At 40.6% G+C, this 26,795-nt stretch overlaps 3 protein-coding genes and 1 pseudogene across 8 annotated transcripts in view; 2 read left to right on the forward strand and 2 right to left on the reverse strand.

The window, feature by feature from the left end:
* The window catches only part of METAP1 (methionyl aminopeptidase 1), a 66,592-nt gene extending 62,017 nt beyond the window's left edge, over positions 1-4,575 (forward strand). For all 5 annotated transcript variants that reach the window (XM_082391750.1, XM_082391749.1, XM_082391748.1 and 2 more), the window contains one exon: positions 2,917-4,575. In XM_082391750.1, coding sequence (XP_082247876.1) covers positions 2,917-3,080 — 164 coding nt within the window. In that variant the 3' untranslated portion in view covers positions 3,081-4,575. The remainder of the gene's footprint in view (positions 1-2,916) is intronic.
* LOC309628576 (riboflavin kinase pseudogene) overlaps positions 1-26,795 on the reverse strand; it is a 215,942-nt pseudogene that overhangs the window by 110,964 nt on the left and 78,183 nt on the right. The gene's annotated exons all lie outside the window — the stretch shown is intronic.
* LOC309628568 (uncharacterized protein) lies at positions 4,819-12,850 on the forward strand (the record flags this gene model as incomplete). The annotated part of the gene is made up of 2 exons (XM_082391761.1): positions 4,819-11,053; positions 12,655-12,850. Exons 1-2 carry the CDS (start codon positions 10,260-10,262, stop codon positions 12,848-12,850), a joined length of 990 nt encoding a protein of 329 aa, XP_082247887.1. The 5' UTR covers positions 4,819-10,259.
* Positions 12,727-25,355, reverse strand: LOC309628564 (alcohol dehydrogenase class-3). The gene is made up of 9 exons (XM_082391755.1): positions 25,239-25,355; positions 22,414-22,515; positions 20,614-20,755; positions 19,642-19,729; positions 16,751-16,970; positions 16,340-16,600; positions 15,458-15,593; positions 13,155-13,293; positions 12,727-13,017 (listed from the first exon to the last, which is right to left on the reverse strand). Exons 1-9 carry the CDS (start codon positions 25,248-25,250, stop codon positions 12,993-12,995), a joined length of 1,125 nt encoding a protein of 374 aa, XP_082247881.1. The 5' UTR covers positions 25,251-25,355; the 3' UTR covers positions 12,727-12,992.

Consider the following 26,795-nt stretch of genomic DNA (forward strand, 5'->3'; position numbering starts at 1 on the left):
AGGGCTTGAACCCGTGTCCCCTGCATTGGCAGGTGGATTCTTAACCGGTGCGCCACCAGGGAAGTCTGAGCTATTCATTTTGCGGCAGAGTTATATAATTTAATTCTCCACAACTTATGAGGTAGGTGCTATCCCCATTATACAGGAGAGCAAACTGATTTTTGAAGAGGTTAAGTAACTTGCCCAAAGTCGCTTAGCTAGTTACGTGGCAGAATTTGTGGGACTCTAAACTCATGAGCCGTTCTGCCTCTAGAGGGTCTGCACTCATATCGTCAGGTGGTGTCATACGACTACTGTGGAAAAAGCACAGCATAGACACGCTTAGCACTGGCAGTTTTATGTCCTCGCTGTTGTTGGTCACTGTGACAGGCACATGGCAGTGATGGTCGGTGTCATGATTGGAGCTCCCCACTGAGGCTGTCAGAGTAGTAACTGGGGCCTCCTTCATGAGGCCTTCACCTTTGCTTTCTGCCGGTTCTTCGTTGGGGTTAGGGGATGCAGAGTGGGGCAGCAGTAGTAGGGCTCTCGTGTCCTGGTCCCTGTGTTAAAGGATGCATCCCCTTGGGATCCTTCCAGTCTTCTTTATAACCTAATCTTCGGAGTGATAGCCCATCACTTCTACCAGATTTTCTTCCTTAGAAGTGAGTCACTAAATCCAGCCCACACTCAAGGGGAGAGGAGCATTGGAGGTTGTTTTAGAGGCTGCCTTCTTAACCTGGTCCTTTGTTCCCTTTTCTGTAAAATGGAAGTTACAATCTTTATCCTGCTGAATCCCCAGGGCTGCTGTAAGAATTAAGTGAGATGATTTGTATTAACACAAAGTACCTTTAAAGGGCTGTACAAATGTAAGGTGTTGTTTTGTCATTCCTTGGAATAAGAATAATGATCATATGTAACCAATTGCAAGAGCATTGAGTATATTAGCAGAGAAAGGCAAGACCGTGAGAGGAAAGTGTCATTTTGGTTACATACCTGTTTCCATTAACTGGCACTTAGTTGGTGAGACATGAAGTGGTATTTCCAGGAGTAAGCAAATAACACAGTGTTGTGCTGGTTCAGATAATCGTCAAATTATAACAAATATATTTCAGTGTAACTCAGCTAGGTTAAATCCCAGCTTCTTAGTGGAAAGTCTCTAATCCAAAGAAGAATTTGAATTTCCTTAGAATAGTAGTCAAATATATTTAACTTGACATTAGTAAAGGATCTGTTTTAGCAGATGACAATAAAATTAAAGATGTATTTATGTCGGGCTTCCCTGGTGGCACAGTGGTTAAGAACCTGCCTGCCAATGCAGGGGACACAGGTTTGAGCCCTGCTCTGGGAAGATCCCACATGCTGTGGAGCAACTAAGCCCGTGCACCACAACTACTGAGCCCACGCGCCACATCTACTGAAGCCCGCACGCTCTAGAACTGGTGCTCCGCAACAAGAGAAGCCACCGCAATGAGAAGCCCGTGCACCACAACGAAGAGTAGCCCCCGCTCGCCGCAACTAGAGAAAGCCCGCGCACAGCAACGAAGACCCAACGCAGCCCAAAAATAAATAAATAAATATAAATAAATTTATTAAGAAAAAAGATATATTATGTCTTAAATCCGTTTGTGAAAAGATCATTCGTTACATTGAGAAATATGTTTACTCATCTTTAGATGGTTGACAAAGCATGAGTTAACTTTCTTTAAGCTACCGCATATTTTCTTTTTAGTCTGGGGTTTAATATTGCAAAAGTAGGTTACTTCACTGCAGGCTTTGTACTCTGGGATGTGTCTGAGGCAGTAAGACCTAATCTTTGGTAAAGATTACTCAAAATGGGAATTCCCTGGCGGTCCAGTGGTTAGGACTCGGCGCTTTCACTGCCGTGGGCCTGGGTTCCATCCCTGGTCAGGTAACTAAGGTCCTACAAGCTGCGAGGTGTGGGCCCCCCACCCCCAAGGCAAAAAAGATTACTCAGAATGAAGAATATTGATTTTTTTTTTTTTTACATCTAATTTGGAGATAAGAAAGTCTCTGTAAACACATTTTTATAGTAGTATCTGGAATTGCAGAACTTTGTCATTCCACTGTTGCCTCTCCTCCCCTGCCCCACTCCTCCCCCCATTCTCTTTTTCCTGTGTTGTCTACCTGCTTTTTTCATTGTCCCTTCCTTTCCTTCCTAACCCTCTTTCTAACCCATTCTCCCTCATCATAAATTTATTTTCTTTTGGCCGTGCTGCACAGCTTGCAGGATCTCAGTTCCTCGACCAGGGATTGAACCCGGGCCACAGCAGTGAAAACCTGGAATCCTAACCACCAGGCCACCAGGGAACTCCCAATAATTTTTATATTTTCTCACCAATCTCTCTCTTTCTCTGCCCTCTTTCTGGTTACAGGGGTGTGGCCTATAAAAATTTCACAGTATAATCTGTTCTCACCATCTTTGTGCTTGCCATTTAAAAATTATATCAGGAATTAAATGCTATAATAAAAGTATAAAAAGTTACTCTATTTTCTTCACAATATACATCGGCTATAGTTCAGTCAGATTCCAAAGTTATACCAGGAGAGAGCTAAATTCATTAATTCAGTTTCTTGTAGTTCTGTGATGAGTGGTTATCAGTTACATTTCTGAAAATGAAACTGAGTGCCTTTATTTTGGAAATACCAACTTGATTTAATATTTGGGAAGTATACAAAATGTGAAGTTTTAAAATTTAAACATTATTATTACTTCGTTGGACTAAAGACCAAAATGAAATTGAAAAGGCTTTAGCTTAAACAGTTGAAGTGTAAATAGGAATCTTAATAGTGAATTTTTAAATTAGTTTTCTGAGATATCCAAGGATATAGGCGGACAGGCCAGTACACTTGCCTAGAGAGTTTATTAAGAAAACAAGCTGAGTGGTAGAATTAAGAACTGGTGTTTGTTTGTTTAAGGCGGATGGCAGGACGAAACCTGGCCGGATGGCTGGACAGCAGTGACGAGAGATGGGAAACGGTCTGCCCAGTTCGAGCACACCCTGCTGGTCACGGACACTGGCTGCGAAATCCTAACCCGGCGACTCGATAGCGCGCGGCCTCACTTCATGTCCCAATTTTAATTTCTCCCGAGATGGCGCATCTCAGTGATACCTTCTGTCTGTACTCTGCATTTTATTGAGAGTACAGGATGGAAGAGGAAATTTTTTATAACTTGTTTTGTTTCGACTATAGATAAGGAAGGACTACAGCATTTGATGTGTGTCCTCAAGAACTTGTCTTGGGTCTGAAAAAGCCAAGAAGAATAAAGGAAGCTTTCTCAACTCCTTTCAATGCTCCCCTCTCCCCACACAAAAAAATCTCTGCACCCCTGTTTTCTCATTTGCCCTTTGAGCACTTTTACTTAAACCTGCTTCTAGTTGCTTTTATCACTGCCACAACCGGGCCGTCAGAGCCACCTGCTTTCCAGGTGAATGTTGCAGATGAGAATCCCTGAAACTTTAGCAACATATTTTGCTCCCGACTTTTTTTTTTTAAATTATATATGTATGGAAATATATACGTATTCATTTTAAATTCCATATATGTAATTACCAAACACTATGTGACCTGGGGTTTGTGTTGATTCTGACAGGGTTCTATGCTGTCGTAAATGGACCCATCATTTGCAGTGATTTAATTCCCAGCTGGGAATTGGCCTCCCTCCTCCCCTGCTAATTTACCCTCGTAATCGTGTGTAAGGAAGCACTCGGTCAGTGAGACTTTCCAGTGTGGACTCTGTGCGCATGAATGGCTATGGCAAAATTCACTTTGGAAAAAGGTTATCAGGTTTTTAAAAATCTAGTTTATGGCAAAAATAGCCACGCTCTAAGCAGAAGCTGGCTGTTGCAGAGAATGGGATTCTTGTAATACGTTGCTATTTCAGACCTCTGTTTGGTCATAATGGTAGGAAAAACACTCCCTTCCCCGCTGTCTCTTATTTCAAAGGCATACCTTGGAGATATTCAGAGAAGGGTGGAGGCTGCACTGTGGAGGCTGATGGGGAAAGACAGTTCTGAAATCTCTCCAGCAGTGATCAGAGTCTGGAAATTCTAATGTTTAATAAACCTGGTGGGGATGAGAAAGGAACTTCTTTGAAATTGGACTGTTGCCTTGCAGGGATGCAGCTGTCCTTGGTGTGCTACCACAATTCTCCTTTACATAGTTGGGAACCTCATTAGAAATGACCTCAGCTGCCCAACATCTGTGTTCCTTTCAGTAGTTCAGTCCAAATGGGAGTGCATCCAGTGAAGACATATCAGATCAAAGTCATTGTATTAGAGTGTACTTGATTACTAGGTATCTGGTAAGTTTATTCTAAGATAATTTGATACCACTGACATGTTACATTTGTATGAGAACATCTTTCCCAGAGTGCCTCAGACCTTTATTGCTTTAAAGGAATTATGATAATGTTTTCATTACTTTTATTATTTTAATGATTTAGTAAAGTGGCTGAATCTGGTATGTGTGTGAAGTTTTTTATCAAACTGTAATATTTGTGAATGGAATGCCTTGCAATATGAATGTTAATATAATGTGTAAAAGGGAGATTAAAAAGTTTGAATGACTATCCCACCATGTAGTCGTTAACTTTGCTGAATTTGTTGGGGATTTCAGAAGGAAGTGGTGGGAATGGGGAGGCTAATTTCATAATCTAAAATAAAATTTGAGTAAAAATACTTTTTTTAAGTTGAATGGCTATATACAAATTCCAGTACTGTGTTTAGTTCAGCAGTCTACCAGCAGTATTTGAGATGCAACCATATTTCTGAGATAGTTTAAGGCGGAGATTGCTGCATATGTAAGGCAGCATTTTATGTACTGATAGTGGAATTAACAGTGTGGGCTTACTCAGTGTCTACTACTAGAAAATAAGCTCAAGGAAACAAAGTCTTGGTGGGTAGTTTTTTTTTGTTGCTGTTTAAAAGATAAACACCACACTGGTGATGATGCTTTTCTCGGTTTGGGAGATTTTAAAACAATATGTCCTCTAGTCTAATTGTATATGTCTGATTACAAATGTTTGTTTACTAGGTTTAGATGAGAAAACATCTAGGGTAGTTTCATCATTCTGCCAACTTCTCGAAAATGTCAGTGTGTTAACTTTTTATTTTTTTTTATTAACTTTAAAATAATCCTTTTTTTCCCCTGACAGTCCTTCATCCCCCTTGGAATTATAATTTAGAAGGGAAAGGTGTTTGCCTTTTATTTTCATTTTATGTCTTTTGCTGGTAAAATGTATAAAGGTACATTAGAACCCGTTCACCAACACCTTTATATTACTTGCCATCCACATGTCTAAATTAACAGGAAGAGGGTGTTTAGGAATTTGCCATCTTAGCTTGATTCCTCAGTTTGTCCCATCACCACTTCTGGCTTTTCATTGAGTTTGGTTAAATTTGAGAGTGGGATGCTCCAGTTTGCTAAAGCCCCCAAATGCACCCTCCTGGTATCTGTAAGCTATTTCTGTCCTACCCACCCACCCCCGGTTTTTTTTTTTTTTTTTACTTCCAACTTTTAATTTTGAAAATTTCAAATTTACAGAAAAGTTGATGGTACAGTGAAATAACTATATATCCTTTCCCTGTATTCAGCAAGTGTTATTGCGTCACATCTCTCTATATAAAAAGCATTTTTCTTTTGAGAGAAATGGCATTGTCGTACTTCACCTGCTACTGTTGCAGTGTGTCTCTCTGAAAACATAAGGACATTTCCTACACAATCATAATACTCTGATCATGCCCAAGGAATTGAATATTCATAGAGTTATGTAATGTATAGTACACATTCAAACCTGAGGCTCAGTTTCCCCCCAAGTGTACTTTAAAGCGTTCGTCTTGTTTAAAATGCAGAATTCAAACCCATGGCATTTGGTTGTCATCTGTAGGTTTTTTTTAACTCTAGAACAATCCTTCCACCTTTTTTGATCTTTTATGAAACTGACTCTTGAAAAAGCAGGCCAGTTAGCTTGTAGAATTCTGTGCTTCCCTGATTGTTCCTCATAAGTAGGTTCAGGATAAATGTTTTGGCAGAAGACTCCATAGATGGCATGTGGTGTGTCCCATTCATCGCATCGCATCGCATCACATCACAAGGCACATACTGTCACTGTCACATTATTGCCAATATATGTTTGCTCACTAGGTTTCTTTCAGATTTTCTATTTTAAGATCCCTTTCTTAAGCAAATAATTTGGGAGGAGATACTTGGAGACCATTTGGATATCCTGTTCACTTTTAATGATTTTAGCATTCATTAATAATCCTTGCCAGAATCCATTATTTTGTTACATTGGTGGCTGCAAATTGGGACTTCCTAAATCTAGCATTCTGTCTGCATTTATTGGCTGGCACTCTTTTACTAAGAAGCACTTTTTTGAGTATCAGTGTGAGCTCATTGTTTTTAAAAATTCAATTAATTACTCTAAATGGTCTGTATTTGGCCAGTGGAAGCACCTTTAAGCTTATTTATGGGTCATTTTGATCTGTGCCTATTAGTCTTTGAGCACATTCTTGCTTTTTGCCATATCAAGATGTTCTAGATTTATCATACACTTTTCCTGCCCCAGCCTGGGAATTGGCTACTTCTCCAAGGAGCCCTGGTTTCTTTTCATGGGGAATGGTATTTGGAAGTCAAGATCTGGGTGCTGCTGGGGTGTCATTGCTCCTAGGGCCGTTCAGGGAACAGAGCCAGCAAATGCATTTTTTATAAATCATGAATTCATTCTGATACTTTGATTTCAAATTTAACACTAATCTTCCTCACCCTTCCCTGTTCCATATTTGTATCTTCCTTCTCCCATGGTGGGAACTTTGGTTCTGAACAACATTAATATTTATTGATTTGCTTGATTCTATATGACATGTAAAATTATTTTAGAATTACTATACCAAAATCACTACCAAAAATAAACTTAAGTGTAAAAGTTGTGATTGTTCTTATTCTTGGAACATATTTCACTAAGGGGGTACAGAGTATTGGTTTAAAAGCTATTTGAAGTAATTAATTTTTATCCTGCAGTATTCTAAATTTCATAAACCATGAAGTTACTTTTCAACAGTAAATGCAGTGAATCTTGGGGGCAAAGCATGCTATACAGGTGGGGAAGATTTTTTTAGCGGTCTGGGAGTTAGAAATACTGGAATCAATTGAGATAGTGTGATATGATTGTGTCTACATTTGATGGTGTTTGGCTTCTACCAAGTTCTCTAGCTACCAGAGGAGCAAATTATACCACTTGTAATGTGGATGTGTAGCCTATTTCAGTATAGAGTAGGAAAAAACATCTGGACATTGTTTTAGGAACAGATTGTTTCACAACATAGGCTGCATTATGCTGATATTCTAAAAGTTATTAATGTGTTTTGCTTCATTTAAAAAATGAACATCTAAAGAAAGGCAGCATAGGTTCCATGCATCAAAATTCTGTGGTCCCACTGTGTTTGAACTCACAAGCAGCCTTTGGTGGCAGCCTTCTTCCTTACCTCTTTTTCCTTTTGGTGCTAAGTATGAAAAAGAAAACCAGTGGTTTGCATTTGGTTATTTTGCAAAAAAAAAGCCAGGAGTCAGGTGGCCTTGGCTACGTGTTACCTGCTGCTTTTCATTTTGGGGACTGGGGTGAGTAACAACAGAACTGTCTGTATATGGTAATTCTGTGATTACGTTGAAACGTGTCAGCACTGGTGTATCTCACTAAAATGTGCCCAAAAGTCAATATGCGGAGCACTCAAGAAGGGCTTCCTGGAAAGATTTTCACTTACCACTGATGTTTGTTGGAGTTCAAAGTATTTTAATAACTTTTCTTGTGAATGTCCAGCCTTTTTACTATTGCGAAGCTTTTAGTAGAATAATTGCTTCCATCTCCTGGGTGCTTGGCCCTTTTACTATTACTCCAGCCTCCTCATTCAACTCCCAACAACAAACACATGCCAAACTTGTAGGCACATTTGCACTGTGGTGTCATGAGACGATCACGAGATCAACAGTCAGGACACTAGGGCTCTGAGTTCTCTGATTTTTTAAACTAGTTGAAGGGCTTGGACACATCACCGTATTCCTCTATGGAGGTATCCTATTTGTGTAATGACACCATAACTTAACAACTGTTTTATTCTCTATATAATGTGACTATAAAGCAAATTTGCTTTATTTCAGTACTTGGGTCAGACATCAACAGAAAATTCAGAATAGAATTTTTCAAACTTTACCAGTAAATCTGAGCCCTGGGTGATTCTGAGAAAACAAAATAGCCAAGGATAAGAACTTTTAGTATTAAGATGTAGATTTAAGAAAGAGAACAACAGGTATTTTAAAGCAAATTTCCACTGTTTTATCTTGTTTAACATATCTAGATATTTTTGGTAGTCAGGAATATTTCAGTCCATGTCTAAACTCTGGGTAGTTCTGTGGTGGATTAGCGCTCCTTTCCTGAAGGGAGCATGTACATATTACCTCTCAATGAATTCTGTTACGATGTCCAGTTTGATAAAAATCAATCTGCTTAAAAGCCCATCCCACTTGCTCTGTTCCTATAAAGTTCCACCAAAAGAAGTTTGTATAATGGAGGACTTTGTACGTACCGGTTCACTGTGCTGGTTTACTTCCTAGTTGTTTCTTTAAAGATATGATTTCCTTGGTATAGTTCTATGTACTTATTATCTAAGTAACTGTTTAAATATACTTAATGTTTTCCAAATGTGTTTTCTGTCTGTTTTTTCTACAGGGTATTTGCTGACAGAGAATCTGATCTTGCATGTTAATTGAAACAAAATTGGCTGAGTGCAAAGTTGGTTTTTTCCTGGGTCACAAAGTATCTCTAGGCCCAAAGAACTGTCAGTTACTTTAGGACTTTGATCATCAACCTACTTGGGAGATTGGTAGCCATGCAGAAAATGTTCTGAAGCATCTGTGCATGTAAAAATATGTTCCCTCTTTCCCAGATCAACGAAACATTTTGAGAATCATGAGCTACATTTAATTTTGCTTTGAAATGGGATAAATGGAAGTAGCATTGTGTTTATCTTTTGGAGCTGTTTTTGTTTAAGCTGTACATACATTAACTGGCTCCACTGTAACAAAGTTTGGATATAATGCAGTTTTTTCCCTCATCTCAATAACCTCATCATTCCACAGGTTCTACCTTATGTTAGTTCTCTGTGCATGGAATAAAGAACTCATTCCAAGTCAGACATGGAATTCCAAGTCAGCCTGTATATGGACTATCTTTTTACAGTGAACATCAATAGGTAAGTTAAATAGAAAGCAGAATAGCCCAACATGCTGAAAATGAAAAAGCAGGAAAGATTTGAAAAATGCCAAGTATACCAACATTTTCAATGAAAAACAAAAAGCTGTTAAAAGATACATCCTAATATTGTAAAATTTTGGATCCTTAAATTAAAAATTTTTTTTTACTAGCTTTCATGAAATATACAGCAGAGGTTAGCGACTTGTGTTAAAATTATATACCTTTTATCCAAGAAAGCAGTTTAAACATAACTTCAAAAAATTCCCGACAATACTTCTAAGGTGGTAGAGTCCTAATTTTGGACAACCAGGATAGATTTGCTGACATGCACATAGTGAGTGTTTTTTAGCCCTATGTTGTGTATGTTCTTCCAAAAAATATTTGTTTCTGCAATATACATAACAACCTAGATGCCATCCAAGAGGATGTATTAAAAGTATCTTAACAAGAAATACTTTATACCTATAGTTCCATGTTCCAAGAATCTTTATATTAAGGATCTTGTAAAATTGATTCTTAATACTGGTTCTTTGAAAGAGACAGTTGTGCTTTCAGCCAGGAAATGCTCATACTTGTTAAACTGAATTAGCTGGCTCAAGACTATGTTCATGACTGTGACAGAAAAGTAAACTCCCTAATTGGCCAGCTACAAGAATTGGAGTTACATTATTTTACTATCTTAAAATTATTTTCTCATATTGGCGAACATAATGTTTGCCATTCTCATTCAAGTATAACTCATGTATGAGAAGAAAAATAAAGGGGAAAAGAACCAAAAAAAAAATTATTGGTTCTCCTCCATTATTACCCTATATACCCATTCTGTTACTGCAGTCGCTTAAGGCAATAATATACTTTGTTCCTGGAAGGCTGAGCTAAAACAAACCAGATTAAAGCACACTTCCTACAGCTAGGGTAGAAGCTAGTTTTATTTTCCTGTTCTTCCAGTTCACCCAGAACAATAGGTTGGAGCCATCTTGGCCCCTACTGGGTCTCCAGCTCTCTAGGTAAAATGAGAGAAGCTAGGTCATACTGCCTAGTCCTTCAAATGCACCAGAGATCCAAAAAAGAAGTCCTGACCATAACTGCCACTTTTCCAGTTTTCAGTCAACTAAATATTGCTCTCTCAGAAACACAAACTTTGGGAGTAATTAAGCTACATCAGTCAAAAGAATTAAACAAGAAAAAGCACATGGTTTCAATCCAACCAGAAGATATGTATGTGCATGGCATATCTGATGTCCTGATACAGAAACAGTCTAAACTATGCTATGACGTAGAAAGAAGAAAAAGACACGGAATAGGCGGGGCGCCGTTCACACGAGAGTCGGTTGGTTCCTGTATCCCTGTCCCCGCCGTCCCTCGCCGTCACGCCGATATTCCTGGTGAACACCAACGTGCCCCGCGCCTCTGTGCCGGACGGGCTCCTCTCCGATCCCACCCAGCAGCTGGCGCACGCCACGGGCAAGCCGGCGCAGTACGTCACGGTGCACGTGGTCCCGGACCAGCTCCCGGCTTTCGGGAGCTCCAGCGAGCCGCGCGCGCTCTCCAGCCTGCACAGCATCGGCAAGGTCGGCGGCGCGCAGAACCGCTCCGACAGCAAGCTGCTGTGACGCCTGCGCGTCAGCCCGGGCAGGATCTACATCAACTACCACGACATGAACGCGGCCAACGTGGGCTGGAACGGCTCCACCTTCGTCTGAATGTCGCGCTCCGGACTCCCCCGCCCCAGGCCCGCAGCCCGCGCGTGGTTTTCTGCCCGCCCCGCCCCCAGCGACCCCACCTCCCGGGACGGAGAAATAAACGGTATGGAGACGACTGGGGGAAAGAAAAAGGCACAGAATAGTGTTAATAGTATTCCTTTGTGTTAATTTAAAGTATATGTATAAATGCTATTATATTCATAGAAACTTCTGGGAAGATACATAAACTGAATAGTGGTCACCTATTTTTTTGGGGGAGAGGGAAGTGTAGCTTTCCTTTCTCATGCAATTTTCTCTACTATTTGAATGTTCTAACTCTTGGATGTATTGCCTCCATGTATTTTTGTGTTAATGGATCACCTGGATGGTAAGACTATGCATCATTTTCGTTTGCTTCTTTATTCTGCTCAGGGTAAAGAAACCTAAATGTTACTTAACAACAGCACCAGGAAAAGACTGATAGATTTGACTATATTAAAATAAAAATTAAGAAATATAAAATATATTAAAATATAAAACTTACAAAGGATTGGCATCTAGAATAAAGAACCCCTAAAAATTACTCAGGAAAAGAGAAGTAATCCAACAGAAAAATGGGCAAAGGATGTGAACAGACGCCTCACAAAAAAGGAAATACAGATGGCCAAAAGAAGGAAAGACTTGGGACCTCCCTGGTGGTCCAGTGGTTAAGACTCTGCACTCCCAGTGCAGGGGGCTCAGGTTCCACCCCTGGTCGGGGAACTAATATCCCACCATGCTGTGTGCCACGGCCAAAAAAAAAAAAAAAACTTTAGTCATTAAAGGAAATGCAAATTAAAGTCATTTCACACCCATCTGATTTGCAAAAATGTCCAACCACATTTAAGAGCAATTTGACAATTTCTAGTAAGGTTTAAAATGTGTTTATCCTATGGTACACATCCTCCGTAACTAACGCACTGAGCACAACGTACAAGGATGTTCCACCACAGTGTTGTTAGCAATACAGAAACAATTTGGGAAACAACTATATGCCATCAGCTGGAGACAAGTTACGGTAGTTCATATAACTGAGTACTACTGCACAGTACTAAAATTAATGAATGGGAGCATCACCTACAACAGGGATTAATCAAAATAATGAGTGAAAAATGAAAGCTGCAGAATGAGACAGTATCAGGTTTAAAACATGTATGACAATACTGAAGACTAAAGGGTTTACGGATACGTGTAGTCAAAGTATGGCAATATGCATGGGAGTGATTGATAAGCACCCGATTCTGGGTGTTGACTATACCGCAGGAGAGGAAAGGCAAAGTGGTCTGGAAGAGTAAGATGTTAAGATTTGACAAAATAAGTGCTGGAAATTTGGGTATTCAGTTCATAAATATTTTCCGTATGCTTGAAATAGTTCAGAGTGACCAACAACAGATATATACCTACTTAAGCTCAGAAGGTAGTTTCAATGATGAATCTGTGGGCCAGATGTTATACTAGGAATTAGGAGTCTTAAGTCTGAACAATGCATGGTACCTGCCCACAAGAAGATAATCTCACAGAAGCAGATTTGGGTTCTGATTAACTGTGCCACTGCTGATTGGAGAAATCTGTTCTTTAGTAAATGGGCCTGAGACCCTTAAAAGTTAAGCGAAAGTTACCAAGGACAGTAGAAGACAAGGTTCAGATACTCACCACTGCCCTTCTTCCTCCATCTTTCCTTTAAAGGATGAAGATAATGGGGAGAGGAACCATGAGAAAGAATTTGGCATACAACAGAGCTGACAACTTCCACACATATGCAGAAATTCCTTTTATTATGTTAAAAATATTCCTTAATGAGCCAGCAATTATTTATGTGAAGAAGAGTCCAGAAAACAGACTTATGACAGTATTAGCCTTGTCCTTGATTAGACATCTGTGAATTTATACACAAAACATTATTCCCCAGTTAATGAAGGTCTAAGAAGCTGTGAACTTGAAAGAGCTCCTTCCTGCTTGTCTGGCTGCTCCAATCAGACTACAAGACTTAGTTACAAGGATGGAAGAATTTTTCTCTTTTGAATTTAAAGCTTTACAACAGTTCGGATGCTGTAAGAGAAGAAAGCAATAAACAGGTTCTGAATGATTTCTTTGAAGACCACTAAAACGTTTTTTTTACCCTTCTCCCTCCAAAAGCCCCAAATCATTACCACATTCTACACTACACAGCTAAAGAGAAAGCTCACCTCTTCCCTCCATGCATCAGTTCAAAGGCTTCGTTAATTTGGTCAAAAGGCAGATTGTGAGTCACAAATTCATCAACCTTTATTTTTTTGGACATGTATTCGGACACCAACTTTGGGAGGCTTTCTACACTCTTCCATCCTAAAAGAAATCATACATCTATTCATTAAGTTTTCCAACAAATCTCTACAGTATGCTTATTACTTAGTGGGTGACAAAGACATTTAAGAGAATGAATTTTTTCATGAACTAAAGAGGAATGAAAAACTTCAAAATCAGCATAGAGAGGAGGAAGAAATGCACATCTTTAATTAAGAAAAAAGTAAATGCCTTTTGAGCACTTGCCTTTTTCTGAATTAAGGTTTACTAAAATCTCATTAAATCTTAATGGAGATTTTTAAACCATACAGGATAGAACTCTAGAAGTCTCAGAATAAGCTTATTTAAGTCCACAACAGCAAAGATTTCTGTAATCGTGAAATTCAAGGAAGAAAAAAACTGATGTGATACATGACTATTTCTGTGGTTTTAATTTCAACAATAAGGATACCATCTCAGAAGAGAAAACTGAAATTGAAAAGCAAAGTAGGTGATCTTTAGTTACAGGTTATGATTTTAAACAAAATCAGATCCTTCAATTTCTCACTTGTATTGAAAGAAGCAGTAAATCGACAAAGAAGCCTTCCCACCTTTTTTTAAACCAGGGAGTCTTTGGACCACATTTCAAACCTCTTTTGAGCCTTTCCCAAATCTCCCTCCTTGTGTCCTCTACCAGTTACCCTTTCCTTCCAAACTGCAGTGCTTTTTTTTTTCTCCTTTAAATCTCCTGGTAACTGAGACAACCACAGCCACTGCTATTCCCTAAACTAAAACTGCTGTTTACATTTGTGAGTCATATTTTAGCAACACCCATGGGGCCCCAAGGCTCCAGCTTATTTCCCAACAAGCATGTGCTTGGATGAGGCTTCAGTGAGAGGTGACTACCAACCCCCCTGGCTCAGTCTCCCGGACTAAGAACACCCTTTCAAATACAGCTATGGACCCTGAGATGATGCCCCTGAGCTGCATGTATGGCTCTGAAAGTCTGTTCTGAAATACTCAAGTGCGGCATACGTGTAGCGCTTTGGAAAAGAGGGTTTAGTCAGCTTGACATCTGCCTTGACAAATTCTGTAGTATAAAGAAGGAAAACTTTGGCCAAACCCCTCATTTTTCATACTTTCCTAATCTCTTCTTCTGGCCTTGAAAAAGCTGGCATAATATGAGGTAGGGGACACTTTGTTAAACACAGATCATTAAAAACTCATGCTATTAGAGAATGGACTTGAGGACACGGGGAGGGGGAAGGGTAAGCTGGGACGAAGTGAGAGAGTAGCACTGATATATATACACTACCAAATGTAAAATAGATAGCTAGTGGGAAGAAGCCGCATAGCACAGGAGATCAGCTCCGTGCTTTGTGACCACCTAGAAGGGTGGGATAGGGAGGATGGGAGGGAGACGCAAGAGGGAGGAGATACGGGGATATATGTATATGCATAGCTGATTCACTTTGTTATACAGCAGAAACACACCATTGTAAAGCAATTATACTCCAATAAAGATGTTAAAAAAAGAAATGCAAATTCTTGGGAAAAAAAAACTCATGCTATGTAATTCTCTTTCCTTAGGAGGATGGTAAGGATATATTTTTAAAAAATCTATGAAAAACTTTAGATTTCATTTATTCACAACAGTTGGGATATACAAACATGTTTTGATGTCTTTTCTCTTCTCTAGCTGAGCAACCTCCGAAAATGGTGGAAACTTTCTCAGCATTCTGCTGGTGGTTAGGCAACCCCAAACAACCATGTACTTTTAGGATCATACAAGGGAAAAATGATCAGTCTGGCAGCTTTTCAATTTTGTTGTAAGGTTTTGTCTTATTTAATATTTTCAGTTTAAGACTTAGTATTGGTTACTGCTGAAATCAGTACTATTCAGATGGAAGTATGATCACATCCAGGGATCACTGCACTCTGGAAAAATGGGTAAAAAATGCCAATAACCTATGTAAGTCTACAACATGGCAAAGGGTGGCTGATACAGTTGTTTGCTTATCCTGTAACCAGCTTCTCACTCCTGACCTACCCTCAACTATTTCATTAACGGAATATTAATATCTTTTTCAATGTGTAAGAAGTAGCCTTGTGTTTCAGGAGAAGCTGAGCATGTCCCCAGTCCCAGGGGTAAATACTGATTGGGATTAAAATTCTGCCAATGGAAGTAACAAAAGAGAAAATGTACTCATCTCATCCACCAAATTACCTCCAAAGGCAGTGCCTTTCCACGTGCGGCCTGTTACCAGCTGGAATGGACGAGTGGCAACTTCTTCACCTGAGGCAGCTACTCCAACCACCACGCTGACGCCCCAGCCTTTGTGGCAGGCCTCCAGCGCTGCTCTCTGCAGGCAAATCACAGAAGTCAGTGCATTGTGCTGAGAATATCTGCTTCCCCAGAAACTTCCGGGGGAGAGGGTGGTGGTACATAGCTTTATTAGAAAAATGGCAACAAAATGATCCAAGTGAGTATTTAGTAAGTTTAATTTTATTGAACAATTTTAACAGGTATTTTAAAAAATTTACGAACTTGGCTCAACACTGACACAAATGGAAAGAATTTAAAGCTTTCATTTGTTGTCTATTTTAAAAAGTAAATCTTAGCTCAAAATTCTAAAGACTTAATAAAGGCAGCAGACAGAGAAGTAACAGTTATACTTCTGCTGAGTCTCTACTTTGTGTCAGGTACCTACAGTTACTATCTGCATTTTACACATGAGAAAACAGGTTTAGAGAAGTTAAGTAGTTGCTCAAGGTCACTGAGTTAGTAAGTGGACATATATCTCATTCCAAAGCCCATGTTCTCTACAGCTGCATCATTTTGCCTTTTCATTTAATGAAACACACTCTGAGATTTAAGTGTACGCTGAAAGGCAAAGAAACATTTCCCTTCATATTTCCCTTCTATCGTTTCCAATTTCTAGTTCAAGTACTCATTTTTCCCTTCTAATAATTCTTATCAGGGAATTCAAGACTCTTCCTTCCTTTGCAAAACAAAACAATTTTTGACCTTAATTAAGGAAATTACATTAAAAAAAGCAGCCCCCCCCCCCCGCCCTGCCCCACTTGGAATGAAGCCAAGCATACTCACCATGACTTTCACGTTACCAATACACTCAAAGGAATAGTCCACTCCCCCATCAGTCATCTCAACGAGCACTTCCTGGATAGATTTACTGAAGTCCTGGGGGTTAATACACTCAGAGGCCCCAAACTCCTTAGCCCTGGTGAATTTATCCTTATTGATGTCCACACCAATGATCCGGGACGCACCAGCCACCTTACAGCCCATGATAACTGCCAATCCAACGCCTCCCAGGCCGAAGACGGCACAAGTAGAGCCAGGCTCCACCTAATAGTAAAGATAGTCTATAAGGTACTCATTTCACAAGAGTCAAGGAAATCATTAGGTTTCTTACTGTTTGGGCCAATTTCACTATTCTAGCAAGGCTTTGTTGTATGAAATTAGAAGGTGGACGCTAAAACCCAGGCCAACACTTACCTTGGCAGTGTTCACAGCAGCACCATAACCAGTTGAAATGCCACAACCCAGAAGGCAGACTTTATCCAAAGGGGCTAAAGGATCAATTTTAGCAACAGAGATATCAGCCACAACTGTGTATTCAGAAAATGTGCTGGTTCCCATGTAATGTAAAATTGTCTTTCCTTTACAAGTAAATCTGCTAGTGCCATCTGGCATTAATCCTTTCCCTTGAGTGACTCTAAAGAAAATAAAAAAGGAAGAAGGTAGGGTAGAATCAAGTTTCCTAAAATGCACAGGAAAAAGAAATCAATTAAAAAAAAGATGACCAGTAAACAGAAGAGTGTGCTAAGACCAAAAGTCTAATTTCTAATATATTCATTAATAATTTAGCACCTTTCAGCAATGCCTTATTAGGAAAACTTATAAAAGAATTATCATCTTACCTATCTTTTCCAACATTCAATATGCTTCTGGATTATACTGTCAGAGTATTGAAATAATTTTAACAGGTACAATTTATGGATCAGATGAAATGATTTTAAAATTCCATCATAAAACTCTGTGAGCAAATATAACTTCATAAAGCCAAAACCAGCATCTAAACAGCAAAGATTACAAGCAACTATCCACATCAGCTGATGAAAGTAGATGTCCACACTGGCTGCTTTAGATCTTTCAGGAGGCCTATTTCAAAAGTGTAGCTCTCACCACTGATAGCATACATGGTAACAAAAATTATTTTTGATATTCTAAATAGATGATGTAACATCTTGCTTAGGAACATGGGCCCTTGTGCTCACTTGTGCTCAAATCCCACGTGATCCTGGGCAAGTGAATTAACTTCCGTGCCTTAGTTTTCTCACCAGAAAATCAGAGAAACCTATCTTTCTTAGACATTGCTATAAAGATCAAATGAGAGGTTATGTAAAGCATTAGCACTGTGCCTGGCACAGAGTGCTTAATATATATGTTATTTTAACAAAAATAAAAACTATAATTTGATGTACACTCTTGGACAAATCCTTTGGAATATATGTGAATAAATAAATATATATAGATGAAGAAAAATGGATTGTCTCTGGATTCAAGAATAAGTACATTTCCTTTGAGAGAAAAACAAAAATACGATCAGAAACAAAGAACAAATAGGTGACAAAGCTCTACCAAAAATAACTTGTATCTTTATGAGAGCAAGTTAAGGTTTGTTTAGCTCTGAATGTGAGAAATTGCTCCTGTCCCAGAAGAGTTTCTTAAACAAAAGGTGATATGGGATGTATTTTAAGCTTTGAAAGGACTTGTCCTTCTAAAAGGTTATAGACAGCCACAAAAAAACCTATTACCATTATTATATTAGACGTGTCAAAATTTTTTCAGACCGTGTTTGGAATTCCCTTTCAAAATGACTAGTTTTTTTTTTTTTGGTTCTAGCTTTTTAACTGGATTTACGTGATAAAACACATGGAACCTTATTTCCAAAAATCGAAACTAATTTTGTCAATGGCATTAGAAAACAATGCAAAAACAAACAGATCTCCCAAACACTGCTGGTCGGAGTATACCCCATGACTCAGCAATTTCAATCCTAGGGAAATACCCAAGAGAAAGTTGTGTATATGTCCGTCAAGAGACACATATGAATGCTTATAGTGGCACTAATCACAACAGGTCCAAACTGGCAGCAACGTAAATGTCCATGAACAGGAGAATGGATAAACAGTGACTATTTGGAATGGAATGTGAAAGAAACAAAAGAAAACCACAGATGCACAGAGCAACCTGGATACATCTCACAGACACTATGAATGAAAGAAGCCAGACAAAAGAGCACATATTGCATAATTCTGTTTATATGAAGTTCTACAGTGAAAGATATCAGAATAGTGGTTAGCTTTGAGGGAGGCAGGTGTTGACTTGTATGGGACATGAAGAACTTTGTGGGCTGCTGGAAGGGTTCTCTATCTTGATCTGGGTGATGGTTATAACTATTAGATGTGTATACGTATAAAAATTCATGGAGGGCTTCCCTGGTGGCGCAGTGGTTGAGAATCTGCCTGCCAGTGCAGGGGACACGGGTTCGAGCCCTGGTCTGGGAGGATCCCACATGCCGCGGAGCGGCTGGGCCCGTGAGCCACAATTACTGAGCCTGCGTGTCTGGAGCCTGTGCTCCGCAACAAGAGAGGCCACGATAGTGAGAGGCCCGTGCACCGCGATGAAGAGTGGCCCCCGCTTGTCACAACTGGAGAAGGCCCTCGCACAGAAACGAAGACTCAACACAGCCATAAATAAATAAATAAATAAATAATTTAAAAAAAAATTCATGGAGCTGTACACTTAAGATTTGTATACTTTAATTACTTCATTATATGTATGTTCTACTTCAATAAAAAGACAAAAAAGGGGCGAACAGACACAAGATCTTAAATGCCTCAAAGAAGTTCTTTAAGTGTGTTACCTTGCTACAATCAAATAACCACCTTTTCTGTGTCAGAAGGTTATGTTATCTCTTGTAGTCTTCCCAAAACCTTATGAGCTAAGTTTTATTACTTCGATTTCATGGACAATAAAATGGCTCATAAAAATGACTTCATTTAATTTCATAAGCATGTCCCTCCTTACTACATATTTTGGCAAATTTAGCCTAGTGTTATGGAAAGAGAATGGGCTCAGAAATTTGTGAGGCACCTCTTAACAGCTGACGCTGCTGGGCACACCACTTAATTTCTGGGTCTAAATTTTCTCATCTATGAATATATAGTGATAGCAGTGATAATGACAGGTTGCCCTAAGGATGGAATGAAATAATTCATGTAAAATGCCCTGTATAAATTGCCACATACTTACTTATTATCATGATATCATCATGATTAGTGTTACCTCTTGTTTTAAGAATAAAATAAAAAGATACTAACCTTATCTTCTGGCAAAGGTTCGTTTTAGGATTTAGACAAAATTTGCACTCTCCACACTGTGGGATGTAAAGTGGGATGACAGTATCACCTGGAAAACAAATGCAAGGACATTATCCTGAATAGGTAGCATCTGATTCTAAATGAATACATCAGCCCCTGCAAATTCCCATTTTTTTTTAATTAAAAAATTTTTATTTATTTATTTTTGGCTGCGTTGGGCCTTCGTTGCTGCGTGCAGGCTTTCTCTAGTTGCGGTGAGCGGGGGCTACTCTTCGTTGCGGTGCACGGGCTTCTCATTGTGGTGGAGTCTCTTGTTGTGGAGCACGGGCTCTAGGCGCGCGGGTTTCAGTAGTTGTGGCTCGCGGGCTCTAGAGCGCAGGCTCAGTAGTTGTGGTGCACGGGCTTAGCTGCTCCGCAGCATGTGGGATCTTCCCTGACCAGGGCTCGAACCCTTGTCCCCTGCACTGGCAGGCGGATTCTTAACCACTGCTCCACCAGGGAAGTCCCCCAAATTCCCATTCTTGTCAACCCATGCCGCTTTGCAAAGTTAACAACTTTAAGACCTAGAACTTTACCTACATGACATCCTTTGGACACTGCCTGACTATGCAAAAAATACAAGCTTCTAATTTTTGTCTAAGTGAAACTTTTAAAACGGTAAGTGGAGAACAAGGAGGTCATGTGCTTCAAAACACTGACTCAATGCATCTTCAAAAATTCTTGCTTAATTGGGCAAAATTTGCTTTGGAGATGTACTTAAACCATTTCAGATAAACAGCAGTTTGCATAATCAGAGAGAAAGAAACTCTCAAATATTTGTGCTTTCCAGATGAGGCGTATAAAATCAATCTTGACAACTTACTTAGGCGATAACTTATTCACAAATAAACAATGTATAATTTATCAGAAACATAATTTCCCTATAGAAATAAGCCAAAATTGTAAAATAAGTGGTTCAGATACTCTCCTTACCTGCCTTCAGCTTAGTAACTCCTTCACCAACACTTTCCACAATTCCAGCACCTTCATGTCCCAAGATCACTGGAAAACTCCCTTCAGGATCAGCCCCGCTCAGGGTATAGGCGTCAGTGTGGCAAACTGCAGTGGCAATAATCTAACAGGGTATTAAAGTAAAGAGTGTCTACGTGTGTGTGCATGCGATTCAGAGTGAGGCATGCATAGGTGGAGGCACTTTTACTTTAATAACATATTTTATTGATTAGAAGATACAATTCTTTCATATTTTAACCTGTCTAAAATCAGCATGTGCTTATACTCTATGGCATCTTTATTGAAACTGGCAGCATTTTCTTAGTGGTACTTAAAAGTAACGGTGCATTTACAGGCAATGAAACATGGTACATCTATTCTCCTTTTCAGTGCATGTTAGCAGGAGAAGGTAAACAAGGTGATGTTTTGGGCACTGTGCCTTCTGCAGATGTGGAGAGGAACATCACCTGTGCGCAAAAGCAGGTGGAGCCCCTTTCACTGCTGGCCTCCTCCTAACTGCTGGGGAATGCGATTTCTAAAAAGGTACTGGCTATTTCTGAAATACGTCAGCCTGCTTGGTCTGGGCCCAAACTCAGAGGTTTTATTGGAACCAACTCCCCTTTTAGCAGCCACACACAATTTCTACTTAAATAAGCCCTTTATCCCGATTTCTCTAGCCTTCAAGCATCTCTCATTTTTCCAAACTACCAAAAGCACAGAAAGGAAAAGTCTTGGGGGTGTCTGTATTTATGCTTCTCTGTTTCTCACAAATATATCCGATTACAACATAACATTCTTAGCTGTTTGTTAGCAGTTTCCCAAGGTAGACTGCTGAACTCAGTGTGCCCCATACGGCTCATTTTAGTACATCCAGGACCAACATTTTCTTTTTTAGTAGCAAAATCACAATCAGGCTGATTTCTGAACTTAAAAACATACACACTAGTCTAAGATTTCAGATATCTGGGCCTGGGTTGAAAGGATCTGAAAAAGTTATTTGGCTCTGGCTTCTTGACCTGTTAAGTGTGACCCCTGGGAGCATGAGAATTGGAGGTGGGATGGGGGAAGTATACTCCAATTCACAGCAAAAAACGCTTATTTTTTCTAGAAGGTTAGTTTTATTCAATGTTCACTACTTTAAAGCACTGATTTTATATCAAAACAAGTACAGAGGAGAATGTCAGAATATCCAGCTGGCTGCCTTGTGCAATATGCCTCTCTCCAGGGGTAACTTCAATTTCTCTGCCAGAGCAGAGGTTGAGAAGCACTGGAATAATGAATCCCCTGAACCCTGGCCTTGTCTGCAAGGGTCAGTACATTTTAAAGCTCTCTTAGCAAGCTTACTTCACTTGCTTGTTGGTCTAATCAATTAGGAACCTCTTCCCAAATCTTATTTGAAGTTTCTTCTAACAATCCAAAGACCATTTCTTTCTTCTTTTGTTTCTAATGTGTCATCATACATTTTAACTTATGGGATCAGCAGAAAGGGGAGCATCCTACAAAGCCACCTTAAAACCCCGGCTACAGAAGATAAACTGCAGGAATCCAGTGATCCATGGAGAAGGCTGCTGAGTGCAACACCAAAGCTGAAAAGATGGAGAAGAGTGCTGCAAAGGTGAGAGGGATAAAATAAGAGGCTGTGATTCCAAGGTTGGATGACTTCCAATACCTTCTCCTTGACACTGTCCTTTGGGATTTCTCCTCTGCAGACCTCAGAGGACTCATCTATCCAGAGACCTAATTGTAAGCCTTTTTTTCCCAGTGCCTTAGATGTTTCATTACCTTAATTCGAACTTCATGAGCCTTTGGGGGTGCCACCTCTATCTCCTCTATGGAGAGAGGCTTTCTAGCCTCCCAGGCAACTGCAGCCTTGCATTTGATAACCTGAAATGGGGAAAACAGAGCAAGATGTTTCTCCTCCTGAACTAGTAACCAACTACTTATTAGTTAATTTACATGCTGATGAATGCTAATCTTAGAAAGTATATCGCAAATTCACAAAGACACATATAACTCTAAGTGATACGGAGAACTGTCTGGCACGTGTTTATACTTCGTATAAATGATATTCATTAAAAAGATTTAATTGAGATGACCACATGAAGAAGTTTAATTCAGGAATTCCCTGGCAGTCCCGTGGTTAGGACTCGGCGATGTCACTGCTGGGGCCCAGGTTCAATCCCTGTTCCGGGGAAACTAAGATCCCTGCAAGCCGCATGGCTCCCCCCCATAAAAAAAAATAAAGTTTCACTCATCAAATATTTAATGACCCTCTACAATGCATAAACAGGAGCTGGTTAACAATACAGGTTCCAAGAAAATCTGATTCAGTAGTCTGGTACAGGGTCCAAGGAGTCTGAATGCTTAAGATGTGCCCTACGAAATTCTTTTGCTCAGGCCGGTTTAAGTAACACTGGTTTAGTGCAAAACTGCACGGTGGGAAGGAGCGAAAGTAAAAGTATCAGAATGGGGGAATTAAAAAAAACCTGCATCTATCCCTTTCAACTGTGCTATCCAACACAGTAGCCACTTGCCACGTGTGGCTTTTGAGTGCTTGAAAAATGGCCGGTCTGAACTGAGATAAGCTATAAGTAGAAAATATACCCAGATTTTGAAGAGTTAGTATAAAAAAATTAAAGTATTTCAATAATATTTTAAAAATATTGATTACATGTTGCGATAGTATTTTGACTACAATGGGTTAAGTTTTAATCCAATTTAATACCGTTTTAATGTGGCTAATAGAAAACTTAAAATTACATATATGACTCATACTGTATTTCTATAGTATAGTGCTACTTCAGAGTCAGTACACTCCTCCTTCACCAGAGAATGAAGTGAAACGAGGAAGGTTTTGACTCGTTCACGTAATGCTTATGAAACATGTTCACAGAATAAAGATTGCACTGGGTTTATAGGAGATAGACTTGAAAGCCAACGATTACAAAAAGTGTGATTTAAAGGGATAGGCACAAAGTGCTACAGAATGCAAAATGTGGAGAAAGAGTGTAACTTTGGTTGGTGGGTTTGGGAAAGCGTCACTTTTAACTAGGATGCGGAAAGATGAGGAAGAGTTAGTTACATAAAGATAAAATATCTACATATAGAGTGACTGTGAGTGGTGAATATGAAACCCCTTATACAGTCCTTGACACAGTGTAGCTTTGCAGAAATAAGGTGGTAGTTATTAGTAGCAAGAGAACAAAAAGTAGAGGAAAAGGAGAACTGAACTATGTAGAAGGATGAGTGGCTTGTGTAAATTGGTGAGGCTGGGAATGATCACTTTTAAAATTAAACTGTAGATATTAAATCTGATCAATCAATCAATCAATCTGGTAAAAAAAGTTCATACACTGCATTAGAATCTTTTTTCACCTCAATGTACCATAAATCTCAAAACAAAACTCCAAAGGTAAAATTCAGAATACTAACAATGAAGTCACATATTCTAGAGATCTGAAGCAACAAGAATAAATCATCCATAATCTAAGCTTTAAGTCCCTCCTCCACCCTTTTAAAGCATATGTGAAAGGAGTTTAACCTTTTCCTGTCAATGACAATTCTAAACAAAACAAAGCCCCACGCTAAATCCACACTCAATTGCCCTACTTCAACATCTGAACTATCACAGGAATTATAATTTTTCACATTCTCTGCTGAAGACACTTGGTAATAAGGAAAAAAACCCTGCCAACTTGCTAAATCTGAAAGATCGTTTAGAATTTACCATTTCTATTCAAGTCCAAATCTTTTTAGAAAATCTCTTGTTTGCAAAGCATTAAAACAATCAGCAACTTTAGACGGACTAATCATATTACTCATATATTTCTGTCTTTCTTTACTGTCTAATGTGTATTTCAGGAACTTGCAATAGTCTGTTGCACAGGGTTTGGAACTCCGGCTCACTATGTTTAGTGTGATCACTAAGCACGACCAACCACTAAGCCTCAAGTTTTTGGTCTGTAAAATGGGCTACTACCTTGCATAGCTGTTATGTGAGGATTAAAGGAGGGTACGTATAAAGCTCTGGTGCCCAAGTGCTCCAAAACGTTACCGAAAGGGCCCTTGGAGCCTTCCAAAAATACATTCCTTGGTGGCACAATAATAGCTCAATTATGAACTACTACCGTGAAAAACAGGCAACGTAGGGGTTAGGAGCACGGGCTCTGGCTGCAGCTTTGCCACCTAAAAGTATGGCCCCGGGCAAGTTACTTATTTTTGTGTACGCAAGGCGTGGCGGCCCCTAAGCCACCCCCAGGACACCAGGCTAGAGACCGACTCCCTCCCACCTCCACTCTCCGGTTCTCCCCACCTTCACCCCGCTTCGGCTGCCCCAGAAAGAAGCAGCAAAAACCCTCCCACGAACGGAGCCGAAACAAAGCTTGCTCCCTCCCTTCTTGCTGAACCGCTCGCCCGAAGCCCCGTTTCCGCTCCAGCAGCCGGAGGCCGTCTCCGGGCCAAGCCCCGCGCGTTTCCCCCTCCCCTCCTGACTCCCCCACCCCGGCCCCCCACGGCCCCCGACCCCCGGCCAGCGGCCCGGTTCTGCTCCATGGTTTCCCTCCCTCCCTTCCTTTTCTGGACTCAGCCAGCGTAGCAGCTGACGATACCTCGCTCGCCATCTCCTCGGATTCCGGTCAGCGCGAACCAAGGACTCAGTAGGGGACCCAACCCAACAAAAGATCGAGGAGGTGGGCGGGGCCTGCGTCCGGCGCGGTCCCGCCTGCGCCGGGGAGAGCGTGGAGGCGGGGTTTGCGGGGACCGGGACGTGAGGGGCGGGGCCCGCGGTGCGGCCCGGCCAACGTGCCCGCGGAGGCCCAGGTGGTGTCGCGGGAAGCTCGAGGGGTTTCGAGGAGGCTGGATGGCGCCGGCCGCTTCGTCAGCCACGTGATAGGCTTGCTGCACGATATCTGTCAGGAAACGGTTTCCCCGTGTAACTGTAGCCCAGGCAGCGTCGATAAAGCTTACAAAGGAGAGTTGTGGAAGGTGAGGAACCAGGAATTAAATTCTCTGGAAGCATGTGAGAAGCCGTGAGAGGACTGCACCGTCTTGGTGCTCCTTCTACACACTTTGTGGGCACGTCTTGAGGGCGCAAGGCGAGTAAGACGCAGCTGTTCGAGGGAGTCTCCGTCAGCTGAGCTGTGCGAAGAAGGATAAAGGGCGCCCCCCAAAACGGAGGCTCCTTCAGGAAACTTCCCAGCGCCAACTTGGGAAAAACGCGCAAGGGACGACCAGTGAGTTTATTCGGTGTCCTGCTGGGGACTGTGGCGTGGGAGACAGCCTCTCAGATAGCTCAGAAGAGTTGTCTTGGGAGGCCAGTAGATATGTGATTTGGAGGAGGGAGGTCCATGTAATCCAGCGTGTTATCTCCTAGATGGTTATTGCTAGTCCCGAAGAACAAGTATCTTAAGTGAATGATTTTCGTGCATGGGAAGGTGTGAGAATCCAGGTTCATAAAAAAGTTTCTCTTGAAATATTTCTCACTATCTAAGGGCCTGTTTCGCCTGTTTTCCCAGAGCACGGAGTGCCACTTTCCTCATCTTCACCCTGAATTCCTTTCAGGGTGCACTGTAGGTCAGCGACTGCAGCGGCCAGTGACTCGATCCTTGCGGAACTGGATGGTGGGCAACATCCTTCATTTTACACCAGGCTCCTATGCCAGCTGCTGCTGAAGGGTGAGTAGGATTTCTGGTGGTGGTCGATAGGACATGGGGAGAGCACTTTGTGAGGAGAAGGGGGCAGGGAAAAATCTCTGAAACATGGATGCATTTGATGTGTTTTAAGAGTGGACCAGAGTGTAGAGAGAGGGAGGATGAAGTATTTGCCAGTTTACTCTTGAACTCTGTTATGGGTGCTGAATTTTATTAAAATGGCTGTACTGAACAGACCACTCTTCTTCCTTGCTGCTCAGTCTTTTTAATGGCTCCTTTCCCTCAGTATATACCTTAAGGGTTAGTGCTCCCAAAAAGTTTGTCCGAAGTCTTTCCTTTCACTCCACCCACTCATCTACACCATGGCTTTTTTTTTTTTTTTAATTAGTTAATTAATTAATTTTTGGCTGTGTTGGGTCTTCGTTTCTGTGCGAGGGCTTTCTCTAGTTGAGGCAAGCGGGGGCCACTCTTCATCGCGGTGCGCGGGCCTCTCACTGTCGCGGCCTCTCTTGTTGC

The sequence above is a fragment of the Balaenoptera borealis genome (assembly GCF_965194805.1).
Source record: "Balaenoptera borealis genome assembly, chromosome: 4".
Taxonomy (NCBI): domain Eukaryota; kingdom Metazoa; phylum Chordata; class Mammalia; order Artiodactyla; family Balaenopteridae; genus Balaenoptera; species Balaenoptera borealis.

Excerpts from the sequence above, each read along its gene's own strand:
- LOC309628564 (XM_082391755.1), bottom strand. Across the intron at positions 20,756-22,413 it reads CTCATGAAGTTCGAATTAAG|ATTATTGCCACTGCAGTTTG; the intron begins GTAATGAAACAT and ends ATACCCTGTTAG. Across the intron at positions 16,601-16,750 it reads CTGCTGTGAACACTGCCAAG|GTGGAGCCTGGCTCTACTTG; the intron begins GTAAGTGTTGGC and ends CTTTACTATTAG.